Source organism: Rhineura floridana, chromosome 1 (assembly GCF_030035675.1).
Source record: "Rhineura floridana isolate rRhiFlo1 chromosome 1, rRhiFlo1.hap2, whole genome shotgun sequence".
NCBI classification, from domain to species: Eukaryota; Metazoa; Chordata; class Lepidosauria; order Squamata; family Rhineuridae; genus Rhineura; species Rhineura floridana.
In genome coordinates, this window is record NC_084480.1 from 267,933,449 (window position 1) to 267,958,715 (window position 25,267).

Sequence of the window (25,267 nt, forward strand, 5' to 3'; positions counted from 1 at the left end):
AAGTTGGTCAATATATAGGCAGTTTTGAAAAGCTGTTAAGAAAATAAAAACCAAACATCTGTCCAGTGTTTAACAAGCCCACAGTATATTGATAATATGTATGTATTTGTAGGTTTTGGGGGCCTACAACTATTCTGGATCCCATGGTCCTTTTGTTCCTGGAAGGACCTTTGATCTAGCTGGGATTGCCATGAATGGAAGGGGAGAAAGGTAACTTTAGTTTAGCCCTCTGTACACATCCCCTCAAAATCTGCCACAGGGTTTGCTCTACAGGAATGAAGTGGACAAGCTTTGGGTTTGTACCCTCCCTCCTTTCCTGTCCTCTGGAGGGACCACATGGAGGAGATCAGAAGCTTTTGCTTCCATTTTCAACTAGATGCAATTGCTCTTTTTGTCTGAACTGAGAGCTGTGGTTTAATGTTTGATCATGGTTTAGAGAAAGAAACCAGGATTATAAGTTTGTTTCATAAACCATAGTTGAGACCAGGTACATTGTTCAGGTTCAAATATAATGAGTAACTGAGGTTAGTTGAAAACAAAAGCAGAAACGTATCATCTTAGCCTTGTGTCATGCTGAACAAAGAGAAGGGACGGGGAAGTATGTGAACCCTGAGGCTTTTGCATGTAATGTTGAACTATAGTGTCTGATCAGATCAGGCATCACTTTTATTAATAGAAAGATGGCCATGCAGCAGCTGTACGGTACATTGTGTCAATACTTTCATATGTAAATTGGTTTATTTCGTTTACTTTAAAAATACAATCTTGTTTTATTTGTAGGCATTGCCATTTCTGATGAGCTTGATAAGGTAAGGGCTATGTCTAGTTAATTAATTTAAGGGGCAGCTGTAGGCATTCTTGAATGACATGGATTGTCTAGATCTGTTCCAATCTGGGTTCAGGCTGGCCATGGGACTGAGTCAGCCTTGGATGCCCTAATGGATGACCTCTATAGAGAGTGGGGCAGAGGGAGGGTGACCATGCTCCTGCTTCCTGATCTCTCTCCGGTTTTCGATACGATTGACCACGATACGCTACTGGACCGGTTCTGTGGAATGGGAACTGAGGGCACCATGTTAAGGTAGTTCCAGCCCTATGTACAGGACTGAGTCCAGAGAATAGAATTGGGTGATCTGAATTTGGCCTTCTGGCAGTTGTGCTGTGGGGTCCTGCAGGGTACCATCTTATCTCCAATGCTATTTAATATCTATATGAAGCCACTGAAGCAGTCATTAGGCATTTTGGGGCAAAGTGTTACCAGTATGCGGATTACTCTCTGCTCTACTTCTCCATAACATCCGAATCAGAAGAGGCTGTGCAGGCCTTAGACCAGTGTCTGGACACAGTGGTGGGATGGATGGATGAAGGAAAATTAGCTAAACTTGAATCCTGTAAGATGGAGGCACTGTGGGTGAGTGGTTGCCGTGTCCAAGAAATTGGTCATTTGCCTGCCCTGGATGAGGTTGCACTCCCCCTGAAGGAACAGGTGCAGAGTCTGGGGGTGCTTCTGGACCCAGCTCTATACTGGAGGCCTAGGTAGTCTCAGTGGCTAGAAATGCCTTTTATCAGCTACACCTGGTGTACAACTGCAACCATTCCTAGACCTGGAGAGCTTGGCCACAGTAGTTCAAGCACTGATTACTTCAAGACTGGATTACTGTAATACACTCTATGTGGGGCTTCCCTTGCACTTGACTCAGAAACTGCAATTAGTGCAGAATGCTGCAGCCAGTTTGCTGATGCAGGCGAGACCATGTGAGCCTATTATACCTCTGCTCAGAGATCTGCACTGGTTGTCAGTTTGTACCAGGCCAAGTTCAAGGTGTTACTGATAGTATATAAAGCCCTTAATGGTTCGGGACCAGTTTACTTGTGAGACTGTCTTACCCCATATGTGCCCACTCGAGCACTTTACTCTGCAGGACAGGCAGTGTTGCAGGTGCCACACAATACTCGTTCCACACTTGTAATAAATTGTTCTTTTAATGAGGCAGCATCTGCTCTTTGGAACTCCCTGCCTATTGACAAAAGGCAAGAGCCTTTGTTGTATTCCTTTTGGTGCCTGCTTAAAAATTTTCTGTTTTGCCAAGCCTTTCCAGACACATGGATGTTGATCTGTTTTAATTTTTTTACTTAGTAGCTGTTTTAATTGTTTTAAATGTTTTAATTACTTGTTTTTCACTGTTTTATTGATAGTTTTAATGTTTTTTGTTAAATAATAAAATAAATAAATAAACAAACAAGTATCTCATACATTAACAAGTATCTCATACATACAATGAAGGCTTAATATGCACAAATAGAAACTCTCCGGGATAGTTTCCAGCATTCTGACATACAAACAGCCCACCCTCACCTGAAGTTGGCCTCATGTGGTTAAGATGTTGCCTGTAGTTAACTGGAACAGAGATGACACTGGAAGTTTGCAAAAAAGAAAAGAATTATATAATTTTCAACTGATGACAGAAATGCATTAAAAAGGGTACTGTCTCTGTCAGGATTCTTGATCGTGAGGAAGCAATAAACATGTTCTACCAAATACTCTTAGAAAGACCCCTTTAGATCCTCCTACTCAACATGGGAAAGTTGAGGAGTAGAGCAAGCAGACCTGGCCCATGCGGAGACATTGGGTCAGAGCCACCATGCATTCCTCATACTTGCTTTGAAATACAGGGCTTCAGAAGGTTTTTAAAAGGGCTTAGACAAATTGCGTGGCTATTAGTCTTGATGGATATTTGGAACCACCATGTTAGAGTGGCAATATGCCACCGAATACCAGTTTCTAGGGAGCAAAAGTGAAAGCCTTGTTTGCATACTTTCTGGAGGGAAGTGATTGGCCACTGCAGGAAACAGGATGCTGGACTAGATGAACCTTCTGGTCTAGTCTAGAAAGGCAGATTCTATATACCACTGAAGGGTGATTTCAGGTAACTCCAAATTATCTGTATCTTCAAATCATATTGCATTGCATTGACAACTTGTATCCTTAAAGGTGATATGCGTAAAGATACTGCCCAGAAGTTAGAACTTTTCTGTTACAAATTTTGCATTTTCCCAAGCAGCATCAATGGGTGTGAAACTGCATATTCCTGTCCTGCTGTTCATTCCAATATTGCTATAAATAAGCAAGTAACAAATCATTTTCCCGCCTAGGATGCAGCAGCCTTTAATGCTCCTCTTCTACGACCCCGTGTTGTTGGAGAATGGGTTGGCCGTGAAGAGAATGATGCAGATCCATTGGCTGCTGAAATGCTACAACCTCCAATACCAAGAAGCAAAATGGAGCAGTGGGATAGTGAAGATAGCAACAGTCCTGGAGGAAGGTAAAGTTTGCTGCTATTCTGAAAAACGTGGGCCTCAACAAAGGCTTTGAAGTTGCCCCTTACTAGTATCCAGTCACAACAATCTCATTTTAGCCTATCCAGCTACATGAATTGGACTTGTGTCTGGATGAAGTGGTGGGTTGGATGAGGGCAATAGAACTGAAGTTGGATCCTGATAAAATGTTGGTGCTGTGGTTTAACCTCTTCCTGGGGAACTCTGGAAATTATAGCTCTGTGAGGGGAATAGGAGTCTCCTAACAACTCTAAGCATCCTTAGCAAACTACAGCTGCCAGGATTCTTTGGGGGAAGCCATGACTTTTTAAAGTAGTATAATACTGTTTAAATGTTTAGTGCAGATGGGGCCTAAGAAGGATCAGAAACTAGAGGCAGGGGTATAGTCAAGGTTAGGCAGAAGTCAAAGTCTGGAACAGGAAGCAATAATCGGAAAAGCCAGACGCAAATAAGTAGTCAAAAGCAGGGGTCAAGTTCCAAGAGATCGGAAGTTAAGCAGAGTTCTCACAGTAGAGACAAGTAAGGTATAAGCCTTTTAAAGGGCTAAAGAAGGTCGTGCTGCAGGCTGACTTTGACAGGTGGGTTTTTTGACAGCTGTCAGACTTCAAAGGAAGTCGTTGTAACGGCTGATTGGCACTCACAGGGAGCCCCTTTCAAATCTGTTTTGACAACTGTTTGCATCCAAACTGCTTCCTTCAAAATAGAGAAAGTAAGTCCCCTCAGCTACACCAGGGAGTTCCCAGTGAGGGTGCTGGTCAACTGTCAGACCTCCCTAGTGCAGCTGATCCCAGTCAGGTTCCATGTCAGTGTCAGTCAGCCCACTTTAAGCTCTTTGTAGCTGCGTCCATACCTGCCCCATACTTGAGATTTCATATGACATCAGCTGAGAGGCAGGTGGCTGTGATTTGTGGGGAATGGCCTTGTGGGCCAAATTGGGACTTGTGCCGGGCCTAATTAGGCCTGTGGGCCAGGGGCTCTTCACCACTGGACTATGAACAACTAAATGAGTAAACCTCTGCGGGGCTTTGTGCATCAGAATTGGCCCTTAGGATCAGCTGGTAATACTCAGGCAGACTTGTACAGGTTGATAACACCTTAGAAACCCACGCCTCAGTCTGCAAGGCTTGCATTGAGACCAGAGCACTGGTGGCGCACTGCTGGAAGCCCCAGTTCAAACCCCCTAACCCTGAATCATACGATAATTGAGCTCTAGTGGAATCCTCTGCACACAGTCACATTGGTCTCAGTACATGGTGTCTAAATTCTTGCAGTGTCCTTTTTGCTAAGCAATTCTTATTATACAACTATTATATAATAAGCATATGTTCTGAAGTGACTAACACATTGCAAAAAATATTCTGTCGCTCCCTGCATGGATTACATGCCCGACAAGGGTCCACTCGTAGAACAAGAAATATTACCATGAGTTGCTGTTGGCTATGTCTTGATATTGCACAGCTATGCTAATCTCACCCTCCATGTTTTGTTCATTGACCAGAGGCATCTGAAGAGAAGCCTACCTGTAACCAGTTGCTAATGCATACAGGCTCAATACAATTGGGACACTCCCATAATCATAAGTCCCAAAAGCATGGATCTTCCCTCAGTGAGGAGCTGCTCGCTCAACTCACTGCTCACTCATATTGGTTCCTCTTCACACATCCACAGTGAACATACAGATGTTTGGGGTGGAGCCAGCCTCAATGTTATTGGTGTGACCAGTGGCACAGGTCTGCACTTTGCTCTAAATGAGGGCTCCTTTCACACCTGTAATGCAGAAAGATAGCTTAGAAATAGTTGAGAATAAGCTCTGTGTAAGATAGTATGCAACACATACACTGTAGGTCAGTAAAAGGTTTCACTTTACGTATTTTGTTTGGCATTCGCTAGAATCAAGACATAAATATAGTCTACTGTACATTAGGGTTGGGATCTGCATGATGGAATCTGTTCAGAATGCATTCTGCCAAACTGGCAGAAGTTACCAGTCCCTGTTCTTTATTTTCTCACTATCCATTGTTTTTTATCAATTTGTTAATTGTTAGCAAGCAAGATGGGCTAATCAGTTTCAGACATAATCTCCCTCCCTATCCTGCCTGCCCTCAACCATTCAATCCAGTCATCACACTTCTCTCCTCCCACCTGTCTGTCCCTCCATCCTCCTGCCCGCCAACCAGTCTATGTCTCCCTCCTTTCCCCTCCCTCTATTGATGGTCCTGGCTGGCCCATATGCTGCCTGGGGTGTGTGCCTCTGTCACCTGCTACTGTGCAGCCATTGGATGCTGTCAAGCCAACCACTTGCTGTGTCCCCTCCCTGCTGGATGCAGCTCTCTCTCCCTCTCTCTCTTTCTCACACACACACACACACACACACACACACACACACACACACACACACACACACACACACACACACACACACACACACACACACACACACACACACACACACACACACACACACACACACACACACACACACACACACACACACACACACACACACACACACACACACACACAAAATCTCCATATAGTTCAAGACAGATAGCTATTTAAACCTACATAGATGCCTGTGTATTGCAACTGATTAAAAGCTAGTCATTTCAGCGTGACATATCTGTATACAGAGTTAATTCAATTTAATTAATTATTAAATGGTTCATTAATTACAGTGCTTGTATGACTCCAACATCTAAGACCATCTGATTAGACGAATATTTAATTCAACTTAATTATTTAGCCTTGAGTTAGTAGTTCTACTACTTGTAAATAATATTTACAAGTACATCTTGTACATCTAGGGGGAGCTAATTTATAAACACTGTCAGATCATTGTAAATGTTAAGTGTGATGGAGAATGTTTTTACCTCAATTTTAACAGTACTGGGAGCTTAAAAGGTAATTTGGTGTTTTGTCAGGAGTAGGAGCTAAGGAGCTGTTGAAGCCACAGCTGTAGTAAAAAAAAGTGAATGTTTGTTTTATTAACTCATTAAGAATAATATTAACAATATGTTAGATGTGCTGAGCCTTTTATGCCTTTTGGGTCGTGCTCATTATGGTTTGAATGTAGCTGAAACTTGGTATTAGCCTACTGGTGATGCAGAAAGTGGGCTCTGGGGAAGAGTGGAGAAGCAGCTGGCCTCCTGGGACTATATTTAAGGCAAATTGAATATATGTCCACAAATGATGATGGTGATGATTTGTTTGATTTATTAGTTGCTTGCTACCTGAAGGTTTCCAAGTGACTTACAACATAATTAAGAGCCAAAATAATATATCATACATAAAACAAAACAAAATAAAACAATAACCCCCATACAGCTTTGGTAGCACACTAATACAATGACATCATCTCATTCTATCAAATGCCTGGGAAAAAAGATAAGTCTTTAACTGGCACCAAAAAGATGTCAATGAAGGCACCAGGCAGATCTCACTGGGGAGTGTATTCAACAGACACGGAGACACAACTGAAAAGGCCCTCTATCTTGTCACACACACCAAGCCTCCTTCAGAGAGGTGACCTGGAGAAGGGCCTCCGAAGATCTAAGAGTCTAGGTAGGTTCATATCAGGAGAGGCTTTCCAAAATATTTTGAGGCCCTGAGCCATAAGGTGCTTTATAGGTCAAAACCAGCACATTGAATTGGACTTGAAAGCTTACAGCTATGATACTATTCACTAATAGGCAAAACCTTGCGGTTTAAGAACGTACCTATAGGCAACAGATATTTCTATCAAACTTCAAAAAGCAGGGAGATTGGGCAGCTATAGTGAATGCACCAGGGGAGCAGGAGGAGGGAGGGAGAGAGGAGAGGGAGGGAGGGAGAGAGGAGAGGGAGGAAGGGAGATTGTGTGGGTGGTCAGAGAGGAAGTCACTTTCCTTTCCAAAAGGAAAACATTGTGAACAGTATCATTCTTTTTCAGCGTTTTCCCCACCTTTTTATTCTGCAACAGGCACATGTAGTCTCCCACTCAAATTTAAACCGAAGTTGTCCCTGGCCACATCCACACCAGACCTTTATTTCACTTTAGATGGTTATGGCTTCTCCAAAGAATCCTGGGAAGTGTAGTTAATGAAGGGTGCTGTGAGTTGCTAGGAGATGCCCTATTCCCCTCACAGAGTTTCATTCAGAGCAGCTGACTGCTAAACCATTCTGGCCACTGGAGCTCTGTCATGGGAATAGGAGTCTCTTCTCAGCACCCTTCACAAACACTTCCCAGGATTCTTTGGGGGAAGCCATGACTGTCTAAAGTGAAATCAAGGTCTGGTGTGGGTGTGGCCCCCTGATTAGGCAAGCCCAGCAGCTGTGAGTCTGGCTTTTAGAACACTGACAGTTGGTCCTTACTGAGTTCAATGCTAAATTTCTTAAATTAATTAAAAATCAGCTAGGCATTTTTTTAACTTCTAAACTGCGTAAGATGAAGGTCAGAGTATGGGGCAAGATCAGTAATAGAATTACAGGTCCTCTGTGAACATGGCTGGTTTTTAATTAATTTCAACAAATTATGAGAACTCTGAGAGAAACAAGTCCAAAAGGGGTCTGTTTTTTCTCTCTCTCTTTTTACACTTTGAACTCTCAATTCTCTGTTTTGTGTATTGCCATGAAAATTGAGAGGGTTGTTAAGCAAGCGTTTGTGAGTTCAGGACTATAGGTTTTGTAAGGTTTTGTTTTGAAATGAGCTTATGGGAAGCATCAGAGTGGCATGGGGGTATATTCAATTTAACATCACAGAATGCGAAAAATCCATGCTGACTATAATATACAGCCGCTCTTGTGGTTGTATAATACTATACATAAATGATACTATGTAGTAGCTCCAAGGAGGGTTGTTTGAGGTAAGAGTGAAACAGACTAAAGCTAATATACCTGGGAATGCTTTTACTTTTTCTATTTTGCCTGTTAACATGATTTTGTGTTCTCGGAACAGTTTAAATAATAGTCGTATGGAATAGATGAAGCTGTCACAGTACCAGTGGATTTGAATATGGAACAATTTAGTCCTATCTCATTGTCATTTTTTGTTAAGTACAGTTTTCTTATTTTTTGTATTTTTTGTATTTTTCTTTTTGTATTTATAGTTTATAATGTGCCTGGGGAAGAGATCTTTCCATCTAGCGGGGAGACATGAGGGGGCCCCAATTGCCATAGTGACGGGCAGAGGGAGGTATGGTGTTATGAGAAGGACGTGCCAGGTAAGGGGAACGCGGCCCAGACATGTTGTGGCTGTGCCTTGTTCCGGTCCTTCTCATACCCACAGGGTTGTTGGTTGTCCTCTCAGCCAACTTTCAGATCTCCAGCTGCTGCTTTTTAATGCCAGATCGGTTCATAATAAAAAACCCCTCGTCCATGATTTGATTATGGACGAGGCAGCCGATCTGGCATGCATAACCGAGACCTGGGTGGGCGAACAGGGAGGAGTTAGTCTCTCCCAGATCTGCCCACCGGGGTATTTGGTTCAGCATCATGATAGATCTGAGGGTCGGGGAGGTGGGGTTGCTGTGGTCTATAAGAGTTCCATCTCACTCACCAAGCACCATGTCCATACAACTACTGGTCTGGAATGTTTGCACATTGAGTTGGGCCAGAGGGACAGACTAGGAATCCTTTTGGTGTACCGCCCACCTTGCTGCCCAGTGGCTTCCTTAACTGAGTTGACGGAAGTGGTCTCGGAGGTATTGTTGAGATCCCCTAGACTATTAGTACTGGGGGATGTCAACATTCATGCCGAGGCTACTTTGTCTGGGGCGGCTCAGGACTTCATGGACTCCATGACAACCATGGGGCTGTCCCAATATGTTAGTGGCCCAACACATATATCGGGGCATACACTTGACCTTATTTTTGTTACTGGACATGGGGATAGTGATCTGGATGTGGGGAGTTTTACATCTCTCCCTTTGTCATGGTCAGATCACTGCTTGCTGAAGTTTAGACTTTCAGCGACCTTTTCCCTCCGCAAGGGTGGGGGACCTATTAAATTGGTCCGCCCCCGGAGACTAATGAATCCTGAAGGTTTTCAAAGGGCTCTGGGGGATTTTCCGGCTGATAGGACCGGCGCTCCTGTTGAAGCCCTGGTTAATCTATGGAATGCGGAGATGGCCCGGGCTGTCGACACGATCGCTCCTGCGCGCCCTCTCCTTTGCAGAGCTCATTCAGCTCCTTGGTATACTCCAGAGTTGAGGGCGATGAAGCAAGATAGGAGGCGGCTTGAGTGGAGATGGAGACGAACTCCTGATGAATGCAACTATACGCTGGTTTGTGCTTTCACCAAGCGGTATATAGGAGCGGTGAGGGCGGCGAAAAAACAATATTTCGCCGCCACTATTAAGGCATCTCTCTCCCGCCCAGCGGAGCTTTTTAGAGTTGTCCGAGGGCTACTCCATCTAGGCCTTCAGGACACTGTAGATACTTCGGTGGCCCGCTGCAATGAGTTTGCTGAGCACTTCCAGCATAAGATCTTACGCATTCGTCGGGACCTAGACTCTCATTTTATAGCAGTTAACCCTAGTGAGGTGTCTGGTGCACAGTCTTATCATGTTTTGTTGGATGAGTTTCAGTCGGTTCAGTTCGAGGATGTGGACAAGGTGCTTGGACAGGTACGTGCAACCACTTCGGTACTAGATCCTTGCCCCTCTTGGCTAATAAAAACTGGCAAGGAGGGAACAGTTGGCTGGGCCAGGGAAGTGATAAATGCCTCCTTGCGAGAGGGAGTGGTCCCTGGCTGTCTGAAGGAGGCAGCAGTGAGACCACTCCTGAAAAAGCCTTCCCTGGACCCAGAGGATTTCAGCAGCTACAGACCAGTAGCAAATGTTCCATATCTCGGCAAGATCTTGGAACGAGTGGTTGCTGACCAGCTCCAGGCGCTATTGGATGAAACCGATTATCTAGATCCATTTCAATCGGGTTTCAGGCCCGGTTTCGGCACTGAGATGGCCTTGGTCGCCCTGTTTGATGATCTATGTCGGGAGAGAGACAGAGGGAGTGTAACTCTGTTGATTCTCCTTGATCTCTCAGCGGCTTTTGATACCATCGACCATGGTATCCTTCTGGAGAGGCTTGCGGAGTTGGGAGTTGGAGGCACTGCTTGGCAGTGGTTCCGCTCCTACTTGGCAGGCCGTCTCCAGAAGATAGTGCTTGGGGAATATTGCTCGACACCGTGGGTTCTCCAATGTGGGGTCCCGCAGGGTTCGGTTTTGTCTCCCATGCTTTTTAACATCTATATGAAGCCGTTGGGTGCGGTCATCAGGAGTTTTGGAGTGCGTTGTCATCAGTACGCTGATGACACGCAGCTCTACTTCTCCTTTTCATCTTCCTCAGGTGAGGCGGTCAATGTGCTGAACCGTTGCCTGGCCGCGACAATGGACTGGATGAGAACTAACAAACTGAGACTCAATCCTGATAAGACTGAGATGCTGTTGGTAGATGTTTTTTCCAATCAGATGGTGGATACATATCCTGTCCTGGATGGGGTTACACTCCCCCTAAAGGAACAGGTGCGTAGTCTGGGAGTCGTTCTAGACTCTTCCCTGTCACTTGAGGCTCATGTAGCCTCTGTGGCCCGGAATGCGTTCTACCAACTTCGATTGGTAGCCCAGCTACGTCCCTACCTGAGTAAGGAGGATCTTACATCAGTAGTACATGCTCTGGTAACCTCACGTTTGGATTACTGTAATGCGCTGTACGTAGGGCTACCTCTGAAGACGGTTCGGAAGCTACAGCTGGTGCAAAATGCGGCGGCCAGACTGCTAACAAGAACGAAACGGTCTGACCATATAACACGTGTTTTGGCCCGCTTGCACTGGCTTCCAATACGCTTCCGGGCCAAATTCAAAGTGTTGGTATTAACCTATAAAGCCTTATACGGCGCGGGACCTCAATATCTGTCGGAACACCTCTCCCGCTATGAACCGGCTCGTACACTACGGTCTGCTACGAAGGCCCTCCTCCGGGTCCCGACTCATAGGGAGGCCCAGAGGGCAGTGACAAGATCAAGGGCCTTCTCAGTGGTGGCCCCCGAACTATGGAATAGTCTCCCCGAGGAGGTTCGCCTGGCGCCGACACTATCATCCTTTCGGCGCCAGGTTAAAACCTTTCTCTACTCCGAGGCATTTTAATTTTTTGTTAATGATTGTAATGTTTGTAATTTGATTTTAGCCTTTGCTGTTTTTAGATTGTGAAATTTGATTTTAGACTGATGTTTTGTATTATATTGTTTTTTATTTTATCTATGTTCACCGCCCAGAGAGCTATTGCTAGTCGGGCGGTATATAAGTTTTAAAAATAAATAAATAAATATATAAATAAATTTCTTCCTGCTATATATTTCGTACTGTATATGTTATTTAACTAGGTAGATACTGTTGATGTAAAGTTAAAATGTTGTAGGATAGATCAGAATTTGCATTCACTGTTTCCTATAAACTGATGTGAAAAGGTAGTATACTTGAAGCCAGAACAATTTTTGGTGATCAAGAAATTCCTTTTTTTTGTAGAGATTAATTATGGGTTAATATCTTGGAGCTATTTTGTCCCAAAAGTAAACACTTCACCTGCTGCTCCTTCATAAACTTACTGTGTTGGATCCAAAGGTGACCTTCCACTCGCATGGCCGGAAGGAGTCCTTTCATGAATGGAAGGTTTCCTTTGGATTCACTCCTTTAGATCCAACTCCATTGTTTTCAGCAATATAAAAACACACAGCAATCTAATTATATATGCGGTCTTAAAGCATCCATATACATAAAGAAATAGTAAAGAATGGTTACTTATTTGAGGAATGATCAAACAGGTCTACTTTACAAACAGAAATTGGATTTACATCGTTTCAGTTGGAGGCATTTAAAAGCAGGGTTTAAAAAGTGCTGTGCAAATCAACCCAGTCAATGTATATATATGATTACTTGCATATATACCAACATAGCCAACAGATATTTCTATCAAACTTTAAAAAGCAGGGAAATTGGGCAGGGTCAAGGGTTTAGACTCTCTAATACCACCACTCCAAAAACAAAGTAATCTGAGTTTGTTCCCATGTAAGGCTTGGAGTGCTAGCCATTTAGGAAGCTAGAGAAGAACGTTATTGTCTCGCCCCAACAAGAACAGAACAGCAATAGGAAACTCCTGACTCCTTTTTGATACAACGTCCAATGGCATCTTCTAATTAAGCCAGCCTTTCCCAACTTGATGTCCTACAGATGTTTGTAAAGTCCTGCCAGCCCTGACCATTGGCCAGGGCTGATGGGAGTTGGAAACTCAACAACATCTGGTGGGTACCAAGTAGGGGAAGAATGGACTAAATACACACTGGCATTGCCTACGTTCTGGATTGAAATTGTATTTGTGATCCCAGTGATATGCACATAGTACCAGTCTGCAAGTCTGCTTCCTTGTATGTCTTGTTTTATATGGGTTGCAGTGAATAATTTTAATAAAATTAAATTATAGATTCTCCCAGGATGAAAATAGATGCACTTATTGAGAGACTGACAAATCAAGAAGATAATTATTTTTCTTCTAGTTTAAAGATGGAACCAAAGACTAAAGGATTGAAACAGCAGCAGCAGCAACATAAGAAGCTACTAGCTGCCATGCTGTCCCAGGATTCATTTGATTCTGTACAAAGCACAGCTCCATCAGTAACAGAAGAAGATATTGACAATGAAGATGATGCAATGGAATTGCTGGGTAATTTAAAAACTTAATTCACTCAAGGTGTTTTTTCTTTCATAAACAAGGCATTAGAGGTCTTAATTATGGTCTCAAATGTCAATGAATGTGGAAACAGGCATGTGTATCTTTATAAAGTCTTGCAAGAGGAGGGCCAGTTTTTTCTTAGCTGTTGTGTGCATTCTTTTTAAAGAGACATGCGCCTGATTCACTTGAAAAGATGTGCGTGAATTTTGCACTGTTTATGCATAGCCAACTACAAAATGTAAATTGAGGGTTTGCCTCTATGAATAGTAATGGCAGAGAAGCTTTCCTGTAAGACAGCATAAAATCATAGAGTTGGAAGAGGCCTATAAGGCCACTGAGCCCAACCCCCAGCTCAGTGCAGAAATCCAAATTAAAGCAAACCCAACAGCTGTTCAGCTGCCTCTTGAAGGTCTCCAGTGTTGGAGGCCACCACCTCTGTAGGTAATTGGTTCCATTGTCGTACTGCTCTAACAGTTAACATGTTTTTCCTGATGTTCAGTTGAAATCTGGCTTCCTGTAACTTGAGCCCATTATTCTTTGTCCTGCATTCTGGGATGATCGAGAAGAGATCCTGGCCCTCCTCTGTGTGACAACCGTTCAAGTATTTGAAGAGTGCTATCATATCTCCCCTCAGTCTTCTCTTCTCCAGGCTAAACGTGCCTAGTTCTTTCAGTCTCTCCTCATAGGGCTTGGTTTCCAGTCCCCTGATCATCCTTGTTGCCATCCTCTGAACCTGTTCCAGTTTGTCTACATCCTTCTTAAAGTGTGGTGTTCAGAACTGGACATAGTTCTCAAGATGAGGCCTAACCAATGCCGAATAGAGGGGAACCAATGCTTCACTAGATTTGGAAATTATACTTCTGTTAATGCAGCCAAAAATAGCGTTGGCATTTTTTGTAGCCACATCACATTGTTGGCTCATATTCAGCTTGTGATCAACAACAATCCCAAGATCCTTCTTACATGTAGTATTGCTGAGCCAAGTATCCCCCATCTTATCACTGTGCATTTGGTTCCTTTTACTAGGTGTAGAACTTTGCATTTATCCCTGTAAAATTTCATTGTGTTGTTTTCAACCCAATGCTCCAGCCTATTAAGATTCCTTTGAATTTTGTTTCTGTCTTCCAAGCTATTAGCTATCCCTCCCAATTTTGTATCATCATTTGATAAGCATTCCCTGCACCTCCTCATCCAAGTAATAGAAATTAATAGAAATGTTGAAGAACACTGGGTTCAGGACCCAGCCCTGCAGTACCCCACTCGTCACCTCCACCCAGTTTGAGAAAGAACCATTGATAAGCTCTCTTTGAGTACGATTCTGTAGCCAACTGTGGATCCACCTGGTAGTTCCATCCAGCCCAAATCCATGTTGGTTTTTAGTAATCACTGTATTGTTTTCAAGGTGTTTACAGATTGACCGCTTTATAATCTGCTCCAGAATTTTCCTAGGTCATGCTGACTAGTCTGTACTTCCCAGGTCATGCTGATTGGTCTGTACTTCCCAGGTTCCTTTCTTTTGCTCTTTTTGAAGATAGGGACACTAGCCCTCCTCCAGTCATCTGGCACTTCACCCATCTGTCCCAATTTCACAAAGATAATAGATAGTGGTTCCGAGAGTTCTTCAGCCAGTTCCTTCAATACTCTAGGATGCAGTTCATGGGGCCCTGGAGATATGAACTCGTTCAAAGTGATTAGGTATTCCTTGATGATGTGTGTATCAATCTCAAGCTGCAATCCTGCCTCTTCAACTTCACGTTTCTCAGAAGGATCATATACCGTCTTTTGGCAGAAGACTGAGTCAGTGTAGGAATTGAGTATTTCTTCCTTTTCTTTGTTGTCTGTTATCATTTTGCCATCCTCACTGAGTAGCTGTACCACCATTTCTTTTCTCTTTTACTATGGATGTACCTGAAGAAAGCTTTTTTGTTGCTTTTGGCATCCCTTGCTAACCCAGCTGATTCTCAGCTTTAGCCTTCCTGATGCCATCCCTGTAATTCTGTGCTACCTGTCTGTACTCTTCCTTTGTGGTCTGGCCTTCCTTCCACTTCCTATATATGTCCTTTTTTGTTTTCAAGTTATCTCTATGCTTTCTGTGTAAGCCACATTGGCTTCTTCTGCTGTCTCCCCCCTTTTTTCCTTGACAGAATTGTTTGCCATTGTGCCTTCAGAATTTCCTTTTTTAGAAACTCCCACCCATCTTGGACTCCTTTTCTCATTAGGGTTGCTTGCCATGGAACCTTACTTACCATTGTTCTGAGTTTATTAAAACTGGCTTTCCTGAAGTCCAGGGTACGCATATGGCTACTCTCAGCTTTTGCTTTCTTTAAAAGCAGGAACTCTAGTATAGTGTGGGCACTTTCCCCCAGAGTTCCCCTAACTGTCACTTCATCCACCAAGTCATCTCTATTGGTTAGAAACAAGTCAAGGATAGCTGGTGCTCTAGTTGCTTCCTCCATTTTCTGTAGGAGAAATTCAGGAATTTCTTGGAGGGGCTGTGTTTGGCAGAATTTGTCTCCCAACAGATATTGGGGTAATTTAAGTCCCCCATTAGTACTACATCATGCCTCCTTGAAACATTGGCAATTCGCTTTTCAAAAGTTTCATCCTCATCTTCTCCTTGTTTGGGTGTTCGGTAGTAGACTCCAACCACCATGTTCCTTTTGTTACTTAGCCCATTTATTTTAATCCGGATACACTTGGTGGAGCCACCAAGCTCATCCTCCTGTATTTCTGTGCAGGGATATATATTTTTAACATATAGCGTGATGCCGCCTTCCTTTCTATTTCTTGTGTTCTTTTTGAACAAGTGATATCCTTCAATCGCTGCATTCCAGTCATGGGAGTCATCCCACCAAGTTTCAGTTATAGCTATTAAGTCATATTTACTCTCCTGTATTAAGAATTCAAGTTCATCCTGTTTGTTTCCCATACTGTGGGCATTAGTATACAGACCTCAAGAACCATATGATTTATGGCCTGACTTCCCTCATTTTTATGAAGGCTATTACTGGGCCCCATTAGTTCCTCTTACTGTGCACAAGCCTTTGTTAGTCATGACCGCCAAGTTTACGTCTCCCTCCCCCTTAGGATTCAATTTAAAGCTCTCCTGATGAAGTGCTCCATGCTGTGGTGATGTCCATCGCTACCAATCATTCCCTGCAATATGGAGTTGTAGGCAAGTTTAGGACATATTTTAGGGTGCACTCTTAAGCCCTATTCAGATGTGCTTCTCACTTTTCAATGCCACACACAAAGAGGGATGAGCACACAAACCTCCCCTCCCCTCCAGTGTTACTGTTCCTGTAGCTCTCTGTGAGTTGAGGGGCAAAGTCTGAAGTAGAGAGCCTCTTTTTTTCTGGAGGCTCCTTCCACATTTTAAAACCCCTGTTTTTCAGGGGTTCTAAATCATGTATGAAGCCTCCACAAGCAGAGGAGGCTCCATGCTTCAGACCTTGCCCTCCAACTCATGGTAGTGGCAGGCAGAGGAGCAGCGCTTAGCCTATTCATCCCCACTCACCCTGTTCATCTGTTACATTTACATGCAAGCTGCACATCCAAATAGGGCTTTACTTAAGACCCAATGTGAATTAAATATTCACCTTAGAACATGCATTACAATTCCATGTGATGTTGAGCATGGTTTGGCTGTTCCTGCATTTACCCTGTGACTCCTGTAGCTTACTGATAGATACCTGCTGCACAAGATCCAGTGTCACTGAAGGTCGACTTTCTTCTTCTTATTACACATGGAGATTATGAGTATATGCTTTGTGTTTTTGGAAATATCCCAAAGTGAAAACAAGAAATTATAATCCTCAAGCCCTTTGGATGATGTAATATTTTTTATTTTTAAAATGTAGGGATACTTAAATACATGGGTTGAAAGCACAGACTTTAACAAGGTAACCTAAAAATTATCAAGACTGAAGTGTGTTTTTTCCTCCTTCCTCTGTCACTAATAAACTGTGTTGCCCTGCATCATTAGGAAGTCACCCATTTTCCCACATCACACTAATTTTAGCTCTCTCTTAATATCATATAGCCTTTGCTGTATTTGTCTGCTCATTCAAATGATTTGTTTCTACACTATCACCTGCTTGCCTATCCTTGGCTGTTGTTGAAAGAATATGGTGCTCTAATAGTCTGGTTAAAGGTAATAGTATATCAATTTGTATTTGGTTAAATTAATGTGCACTCCCTCCCCCCCCGTTTCATGTGTACAGTTTAATTGGAATGTCTTAGACAATTTTTAGTAACCTTAGATTATATAGGCTAGTGGACAACATATGTAACCCTAACTGAAGAATCTCTAGCAGATCTCAGAAGCATAGGAAATTGCTTTACACTAAGACTTGTTCCCCTATCCTAGTATTATTTAGTTTTACTTGCAACAACTCTCCATGATCTCAGTTAGGCATAGTTTGCATCACCAACTACCTGATCCTTTTTAGCTAGAGGCAGCAGGAATTCTACCAGGACTTTCTGCATGCAAATCATGTGCTCTCTCACTGAGATAAGGTGCCTTTCCATTCCTTTAATGTTAACTTGAAAAAATATGAAAGTTTAATAATATGAAAAGTATTCATATAGACAAGTGTTTTGCAAATGTGTTTGAGGAAACCTTGAGGTTCCTTGAAAACTTATCAGGAGTTTTTCAGTGAGAAAGTCATGGCAGACAAGCTTCCCCAAAAGACTGCTTGTTCTTGTCTACCACTACCAGACTTCCCTTGCAATCCAGAGTTGCAGAGGAGAACTGGATTTGTTTTAGGGTACAGTTGTCCCGCTCCAGTTGACACGCAGGCAGAGCAGCTGAATTGACCAGGACCAGTTTCAGAATCCCAATCTGACAACAGTTCAACTTCCAACACAAGGGTAGAACTAAAAGTAGGCTCCAAAGGCCAAACACAGAGGCACCATGAGAAGCAAATAAAAGGCAGTTCTAAGGTCAAACTCAGGGGGGTCCACTGAACAGCTAGATAGTCAGGTATACAAGAATCAGGGGGCTGATGCAAAGATATTTTTCAGCACTGTGCCTAGAATTACCTGAACCATCAGAGCCCCATCCAGGGCACAACTGTAGGTCATCTAGGTTGCCTGAACATTTGGTTTACTCATGAAGAGTAGCTTACGAGTATCCCTTTACTCCTGAAGCGTCCCTGTTCATCAGACAGGCACTCTAGTGTCTGGCGGCTAACTGATATGGCATTGTCAGGTGCCTGTGTTCCCTAGGACTCTCTGACTGCTTGCCTTTCACCTCTGATTCTATGAAGGGGCTATCTGTGTCTTAAGGAGGAGGTTGAGTTGCCATGTCCCCTGAGGGTCCCAGATTCCCCCTGTTCTGCCCCACAGTCCTTTGACATGGGCTGTTCCTCCTTGGGTAGCTCCATGTCATTCTCCAAAGAGGGTACCTCTGCGGGGGCATGACAGCACTCTTAGTTGAGGGCCCACATGAATTCATTGTGTATCCTTTGGATTCAGGATCAAAATTCAGTTACAGACGGATTATTTTTTAAAGTATTGGCAAGATTGCTTTTTGAAGTAGTTTGGTTTCTCCCTATTTTTCCAGTTTTATTTTACTTTAGTTGTTGAGGTTTGCATTTTAAATGTTTTCAGAATATATATTCAAGGTTATTTATGCCATGGTTTTAATTAGCATGTTATAATGAATTTTAGTAATTGCTGTCTTTGTGGCACATATTGATGTTAGATTTAGTATGAAACATCCCTTAAGTCTGTGTAACTTAATAGATTTCTGGTTTTTTTCTGGGTAATGTGGAAACTGTTAGTAAAGGCCACAAACTGAATTTTGTGTTGTTGTTTTTAAATGCCTTTTCCCTTCTCATATATCTTTGTTAGAGCCAGTACGGTGTGGTGGTTAGAATGCTGGACTAGGATAAGGAAGACCTGGGTTCAAATTCTCACTCAGCCGTTTAAGACCACTGCATGACCTTGGGCTAATTAGTCTCTTTCAGCCTAACCTATCTCACAGGGTTGCTCTGAGAATAAAAGAGTGTGAGTGAGTGAGAGAAAGAGAGAGCTAAACTGACCTTACTAGAGGAATGGCAAGATAAAAATGTTTCATTAGAGAAATAGTTTGGATTGTGTTTTTACAGAAACTAATTTTACAGTTAACCATGTAAGTTGTGATTGGAAACACTGCTCTTTTGAGAGGCTGATCACTTCATTGGTTGGGTGCTCAGCCTTACATGTTGATGTTGACTATCCCAGTCTTTGATTGGGCAAGGACACCTGTCCCTATGATATCAGTTGAATGGCTGTGCCCCTAGATTGGTTATTTAGGGCCAAACACCAATGCTATAATTAGCATGTTTTTGCAGTTAAATTGTGACTTTTTTGCAGTAAAAAAAGGTAGGAGGCTTTAACCTTTTGCCCCCCACTGCCATCTCAGTCTGGACGAGGACGATAGTGGAGGTGGGGGAGGCTAAATACCTCCTGCCCACCATGCCACAATCCCAATCTGGATTAATCCTCATGCTTGCAATTTACTTTTAAAATGCCAATTATGCTATTGCTCATCACAGGTTATTTGGTGGATATTGCAGAAATGTCCTCACCTCACTCGCACTCCATTAGTAGTCCAATTTATTGATTTCTTTGGAATTGTTTTTAATGCTGCCCTATAGTAAAAACTCTTAGGGCAGCAGGCAGTAAAGTGACAGAACAACAAAAATCTAAAACAAAGTTACAAACTAATTGTCATTTATGAATTAATATTAAATAATAGGATTGCCTACAAGGACAGGGGACAGAATTTAAAACATATTGAAGATTGTTGAGCGGGGAGTAGATTCCTAAATATCAAGAAAAAAGGTTAGGTTGATCTTTGCTGGTTGTCATTGAATCTGTCAATTTTGGAGCAAAAATTGAGCTAGAAACTGTGTGTTTAGCTTCACAATACAGAAATGTGCATTTATTCTGGTACCAAAAAATCATATTACTCGTATTTATGAATTGTGATAAACAAGTGTTCTGCACTCTTGCATAAAAAGAACATGTAGAAAGAGGTGAATCTAAACATGTAAAAGATTGTGGTATAAGGTTACAATCCTGTGAACACTTACCTAGAAGTAAATCCTATTGAACTCAGAAGTATTTACTTGCAAGTAAAAATTCATAGGATTGTGCTGCACATTAGCTATTGGCTTATCACAAAATCCATGGAGATAAGCCTAATTAGAAAAATAACTTCTTGTAGTCAAGAGCAAATGGCCTGAGGGAAGAGGAAATGTAAAGCTGTAATAGAATCCAGATATTCAGGAGTTCATGTAAATATGAATGCTTAGGTAGCAGACTTAGTATTTTGATTACTATTGAAAAATTACATTTTTAGCCTTTATAAGCAAAATATGGTTAAAAGTAGTGATAATCTGCTTCTGCTGATTATTATTATTGTTTGTATTAATATCATTATTATTCATGAACTCTAAACTGCCTTGTTGTTTACATAGGATTGGAATATTTCCACCACCACATACATAAAGCCTATTCTGAAACAGAAATGATTTCTGAAGTTATACCCACTGAGTCCTTTTAATGCTGGAAAAGCTTCCCTTCTTGAATTTTTGCTATAGGCGCCTGCTATAAGCACAAGAGAGCAGCCTGTCTGTCAACTTTGCCATTCCCATCTTCATTCAGGGCCAGCCTGTATGTTACGATAGTCACAGTGAGAATGCTTTAAAGTGCTCCACAAGTATTACCGCATTGATTTATTCAGTACCAATAATAGCTAGGTGCTATACAGAATATAAAGCCCAGAGGTAACATGGTGCTTCCTCAGATGGCTTACAGTCCAGAGGCTGCCCTCTCTAATGGAGTGTGACAACAAAGAGTAAATTTCCACAGAACAGGTACTGGGGAAAAACATATCCTCATTCCCTCATCACCGCCAAGTGCAACACACTGTAGATGTTCCTCTAATTCCACAGTGAATGGTTAAAACCTGGCAGCTATAAATCACATCAGACAATCAGCTGCCACTTCCGAAAAGTCTTACTGAAGCAGAAGCTTTATTGAAATGAATGGGGCTTGTGCCAGTGTAGCACTTTGAGGATCACTGTTCTAAAAAGGAAGACTGTATAATAGTTCTAGAAGCAGAGTTTTCAGTTACCTTAATGGGAGTTTTGGCTGTAGTTGATATATTTACATTTCTAAAGTAAGCCCTATTTCAAAATGCTTATGAAGGCTGATTTGGGACTAATCTCAGAAATCAAATGGAGCCCATTTTCAAGAATACAAGTTAGATAAAAAATGCCTTTAGTATTCTTGACTTAGATTAAATTCCCAGTAGTCCATCTCTGTTACGGTGAGGTTTTACTAAGATAATTCACATTGGCAGTATTCAGGCGTCATGATAAGGCATGGCTTCTTGTGACAGGAATGAGTCACAGCAAGCCTCTGGCTCGTGCTCCCTCTCCTCCTCTGGTGCTGCTATGGGGAGGAGTCTGGAAGTTTTCACGTCCATTTTTTAATTAACCCCACAAGGCCTTTTGAACCTAGCAAACTGTGCTTAGATTTCACTATGGCTAGTTTCAAACAAGCCAACTTCAAATTGTTGTTTATTAAATTGGCTTGTTTAAACAAGCCATAGTTCCGATAAACCATAGTTGCAGGTTCAGATAGCACAGAAAGCTGTGGTTAATCAGAAGTGGAAGCACTCCTGCTGGGAGGAAGGGCGGGATACAAATTAAATAAATAAATAATAAACACCCCTTAATGGGTCTCATTCCCATCATGATAAGCCATAGCTTACGGTGATAGCCAAGTGGAGCATTGTCTTTGGGACTGATGAGGTAAAATTCATGGACTATTAAATGTGCTTAAGAAATGGGGTGGCACTTCATTATGTACTTAAGTGTCTTTATGTATCATACTTACCTTTTTCTGAGATATGCACTTGTCTTCCTTATATGCTCTGCCACCCTAGTCAGAGGCAGCATGCTTCTGAAAACCAGTTGCCGGAAGCCTCAGGAGGGGAGAGTGTTCTTGCACTCGGGTCCTGCTTGCGGGCTTCCCCCAGGCACCTGGTAGGCCACTGTGAGAACAGGATGCTGGACTAGATGGGCCACTGGCCTGATCCAGCAGGCTCTTCTTATGTTCTTATGTTCTTATATCTATTTAGCCTACAAAGTGAATGCTAGTTGCAGGAGTTCATCAGCTTTTCAGGAGGGTTCTTCTTTTGTAATATTTTTGAGATGCGGATTAAAGATTCTTGATGGTTGGAGGTTGTTCAGGCCTCATGTTGTTTGTCTTTTCTTTGTAGCAAGTGACCTATATGTCAACATGTAACTACTCTTTGTTCTTTAGAAATGTTAAGAGCAGTAGCACCTTTTGTTCCTTAAATGTTCCTCCCCACACTGGAAACCAAGCACAGAGATGGTTCCTCTGCTGGTATTGCTTGCCTTGGATCTGGAGGCTCTTGGGCCTAAAGCCGGTTAGTCTGGTGCACGTTCCTTCAGCCTTTAAAGGGCCACTAGCTCTTTAATGCAGAAGAAAAATAGCAAGAGCCTTTCTTTGTAATTTTGTGGTTGCTAATATTATGAGTCCTGGTCACCAGGTGTAATTGCTACTTGTCACTGTGAAAAAAGTCTCGAAGCTGCATATTTAGACCCTGTAAATTTGCTTTTTGGAGAAACCAACATACGAAAAGTACATAGCAGCTCTTGAAAAGAGCTAGGTTACAATTGATATGTCTGAACAATCAAACTTAAGAGCCTGATAGTGCATGTGTCAGTGTTCAGTCCTCTAATCTGATATCTCCTCAGAGGAAGATATCGTACCTCTAATCTGATATCTCCTCAGATGAAGAGCAAGGGGAACAGGACCCTGCAGCAGATCTCCATGCTGCCTGTGACTATGAAGAGCCAATAGATTCAGATATCTCTTCCCCAGGAATGGAGGTACCCCCACCAGCTGTGTGGATTTTTGGCCAGCTTTCGTGGGCCATAGGATGAGAGGAGAGGGTGAGCTAGGCAGGAACTTCAGAGTCACTGTGGAAGTGTCCAACTAGTGGCTACTCAGGAGGGGGAAGTGCATGGAAGCAACTGCTAGGACTAGTACCTAGCTGACCACCAGGAAGGGTTGGTACCTCCAGCTCCATATTTAAGTTCCCAGTCAGTCTGAGTTGCTTCATTGTAGAACCAACAGCTTTCTTCCTACTTGACCTGGTGGAAAAGGCAGCAGTCCTGTACATGTCTGGTCAGAAGAAAGCTCTGTTGATTTCCACGTGACTTACTCCCAGCTAAGTGTGTATAGGATTGCAGCCTTGTTAGTTTATTGCTTTTGGCTGTTGTTCAGAATTCTTATTTGAAGTAATGTTGTACGGAATCAAGTTTATTAATACTAACATTTTGACATAGAAGCATGATTTTCAACATTAGGTTGTTGCCACTTGAGGGCACCAATGTGTTTTTCTTTTATTGATCCAGTAATATAACCAAATGTATGAACAAGGTCTCAATAAAAATTATTTCTATGCAAGAGATACCAGTTAGTCCACTGGGCAGAAAGCTAGGTTGGATATTTTAATAAATATCTTTCAAACATTGGAAGAATAACCAATATGATTGTAAGTAGCTTTGGGTTCACTTTTGAGAAGAAAAGCGACTAATAAATTTAATAAATAATATGTATAGCTGTGGGTGCAGTTACATTTCTAACCAAAAATTAGTAATTATCCAGTTAATTAACTTTTATTTCACTTTTCTCAAAAAATGAAATAGTGGATCATTACAAAAAGCATATAAAATGAAACAAAGTGGATTGCAATGAAAAGAAATAAAATGCAATGCAATTAAATACTTGTATTCAAATAACATTATAAAACAAGCACTTCCATATGAAAAGAAATTGTTTCAGTTATGGTTTTACAATGTGGTAGTGCATTTATACAGTTTTTTCATCACAGGAGAATTGCAGATATTAATGTTATTGTTAGTGCTGTAAAAATGCGACTGATAATAAACTCCCCTTGAGTGGGGTGGGGAAGAAGTGGGAGGACCTTGACAGGCTTGTAATTAATGAATTAATTAACTAAATAATTTATATCCTGCCCTTCCTCCCAGAAGGAGCTCAGACCAGCAAATAAGCGATCAGAGAGTAAAACCATCTATAAACCATCTTAAAAACAGAAGCAGACTGGGATGAGGTCTCTATTAAAACACTTGCTGAAAGAGGAAGGTCTTCAGTAGCACAAAAAAGACAACAGAGACAATGCCTCACTAATATTTAAGGGGAGGGAATTCCAAAGTGTAGCTGCCACAACATAAGAAGAGCCTGATGGATCAGGCCAATGGTCCATCTAGTCCAGCATTCGGTTCTCACAGTGGCCAACCAGTTGTCCATGGGAAACCCGCAAGAAGAACCTGAGTGCAAAGAGCACTCTCCCCTCCTGTGGTTTCAGCAACTGGTATTTGGAAGCATACTGTCTCCGCGTATGGAGGCAGAGCATAGCCATTGTGGCTAGTAGCCATTGATAGCCTTTTCCTCCATGAATTTGTCTAAACCTCTTTTAAATCTGTCCAAGTTGGTGGCCATCACTACCTTTTGTGGGAGCGAATTCCATGGGCTGTGTGAAGAAGTACTTTATATACTAAAGGCCCAATTCCTATGTTGTGCAAATGGACCTTCTGATGAAATGGTATCTGCAGGAGACCCTCACCTGCAGAGCTTAGTGACCGACTGGGTGTATAAGGGGTAAGGCGATCTTTGAAGTATCCTGGTCCAAAGTTGTATAGAGCTTTTTGTATCAAAAACAGTTCCTTGAACTTAGCCAAGTAGCTAATGGGCAGCCAGTGCAATTCTTTCAGCAGCGATATCCTGCCCCAGTGAGCAGTTGTGCCACTACATTTTGCACTAGCTGCAGCTTCTGGACTAACCTCAAGGGCAGCCCTACATAGAGCACATTACAATAATCTAACCTGGAGGTTATCAGCTCATGAACAATGGTGGTCAGGCTATCTGGGTCCAGAAACAGCCGCAGCTATTAACGCAGTTGGTTAAAGGCACTCCTGGCCACTGAGGTCACCTGGGCCTCCAACGACAAAGATGGATCTAAAAGCACTCCGAGACGATGAAGCTGCTCTTTCAGAGGGAGTACAACCCCATTCAAAGCAGGCAATTGACCAATTATCCACACGTGGGTTATTAGCCAGATTATCCTTTACTAAAAGAAATACAGATACAAAGTTAGTACACTGGTCTGGTTTGTATGCCA

At 42.4% G+C, this 25,267-nt stretch overlaps 1 protein-coding gene across 3 annotated transcripts in view; it reads left to right on the forward strand.

Moving 5' to 3' along the window:
• The window catches only part of C1H8orf34 (chromosome 1 C8orf34 homolog), a 152,773-nt gene that overhangs the window by 50,208 nt on the left and 77,298 nt on the right, over positions 1-25,267 (forward strand). For all 3 annotated transcript variants that reach the window (XM_061600761.1, XM_061600771.1, XM_061600779.1), the window contains exons 5-7: positions 781-809; positions 3,154-3,323; positions 12,860-13,026. In XM_061600761.1, the coding sequence (XP_061456745.1) occupies positions 781-809; positions 3,154-3,323; positions 12,860-13,026 (366 nt within the window). The remainder of the gene's footprint in view (positions 1-780; positions 810-3,153; positions 3,324-12,859; positions 13,027-25,267) is intronic.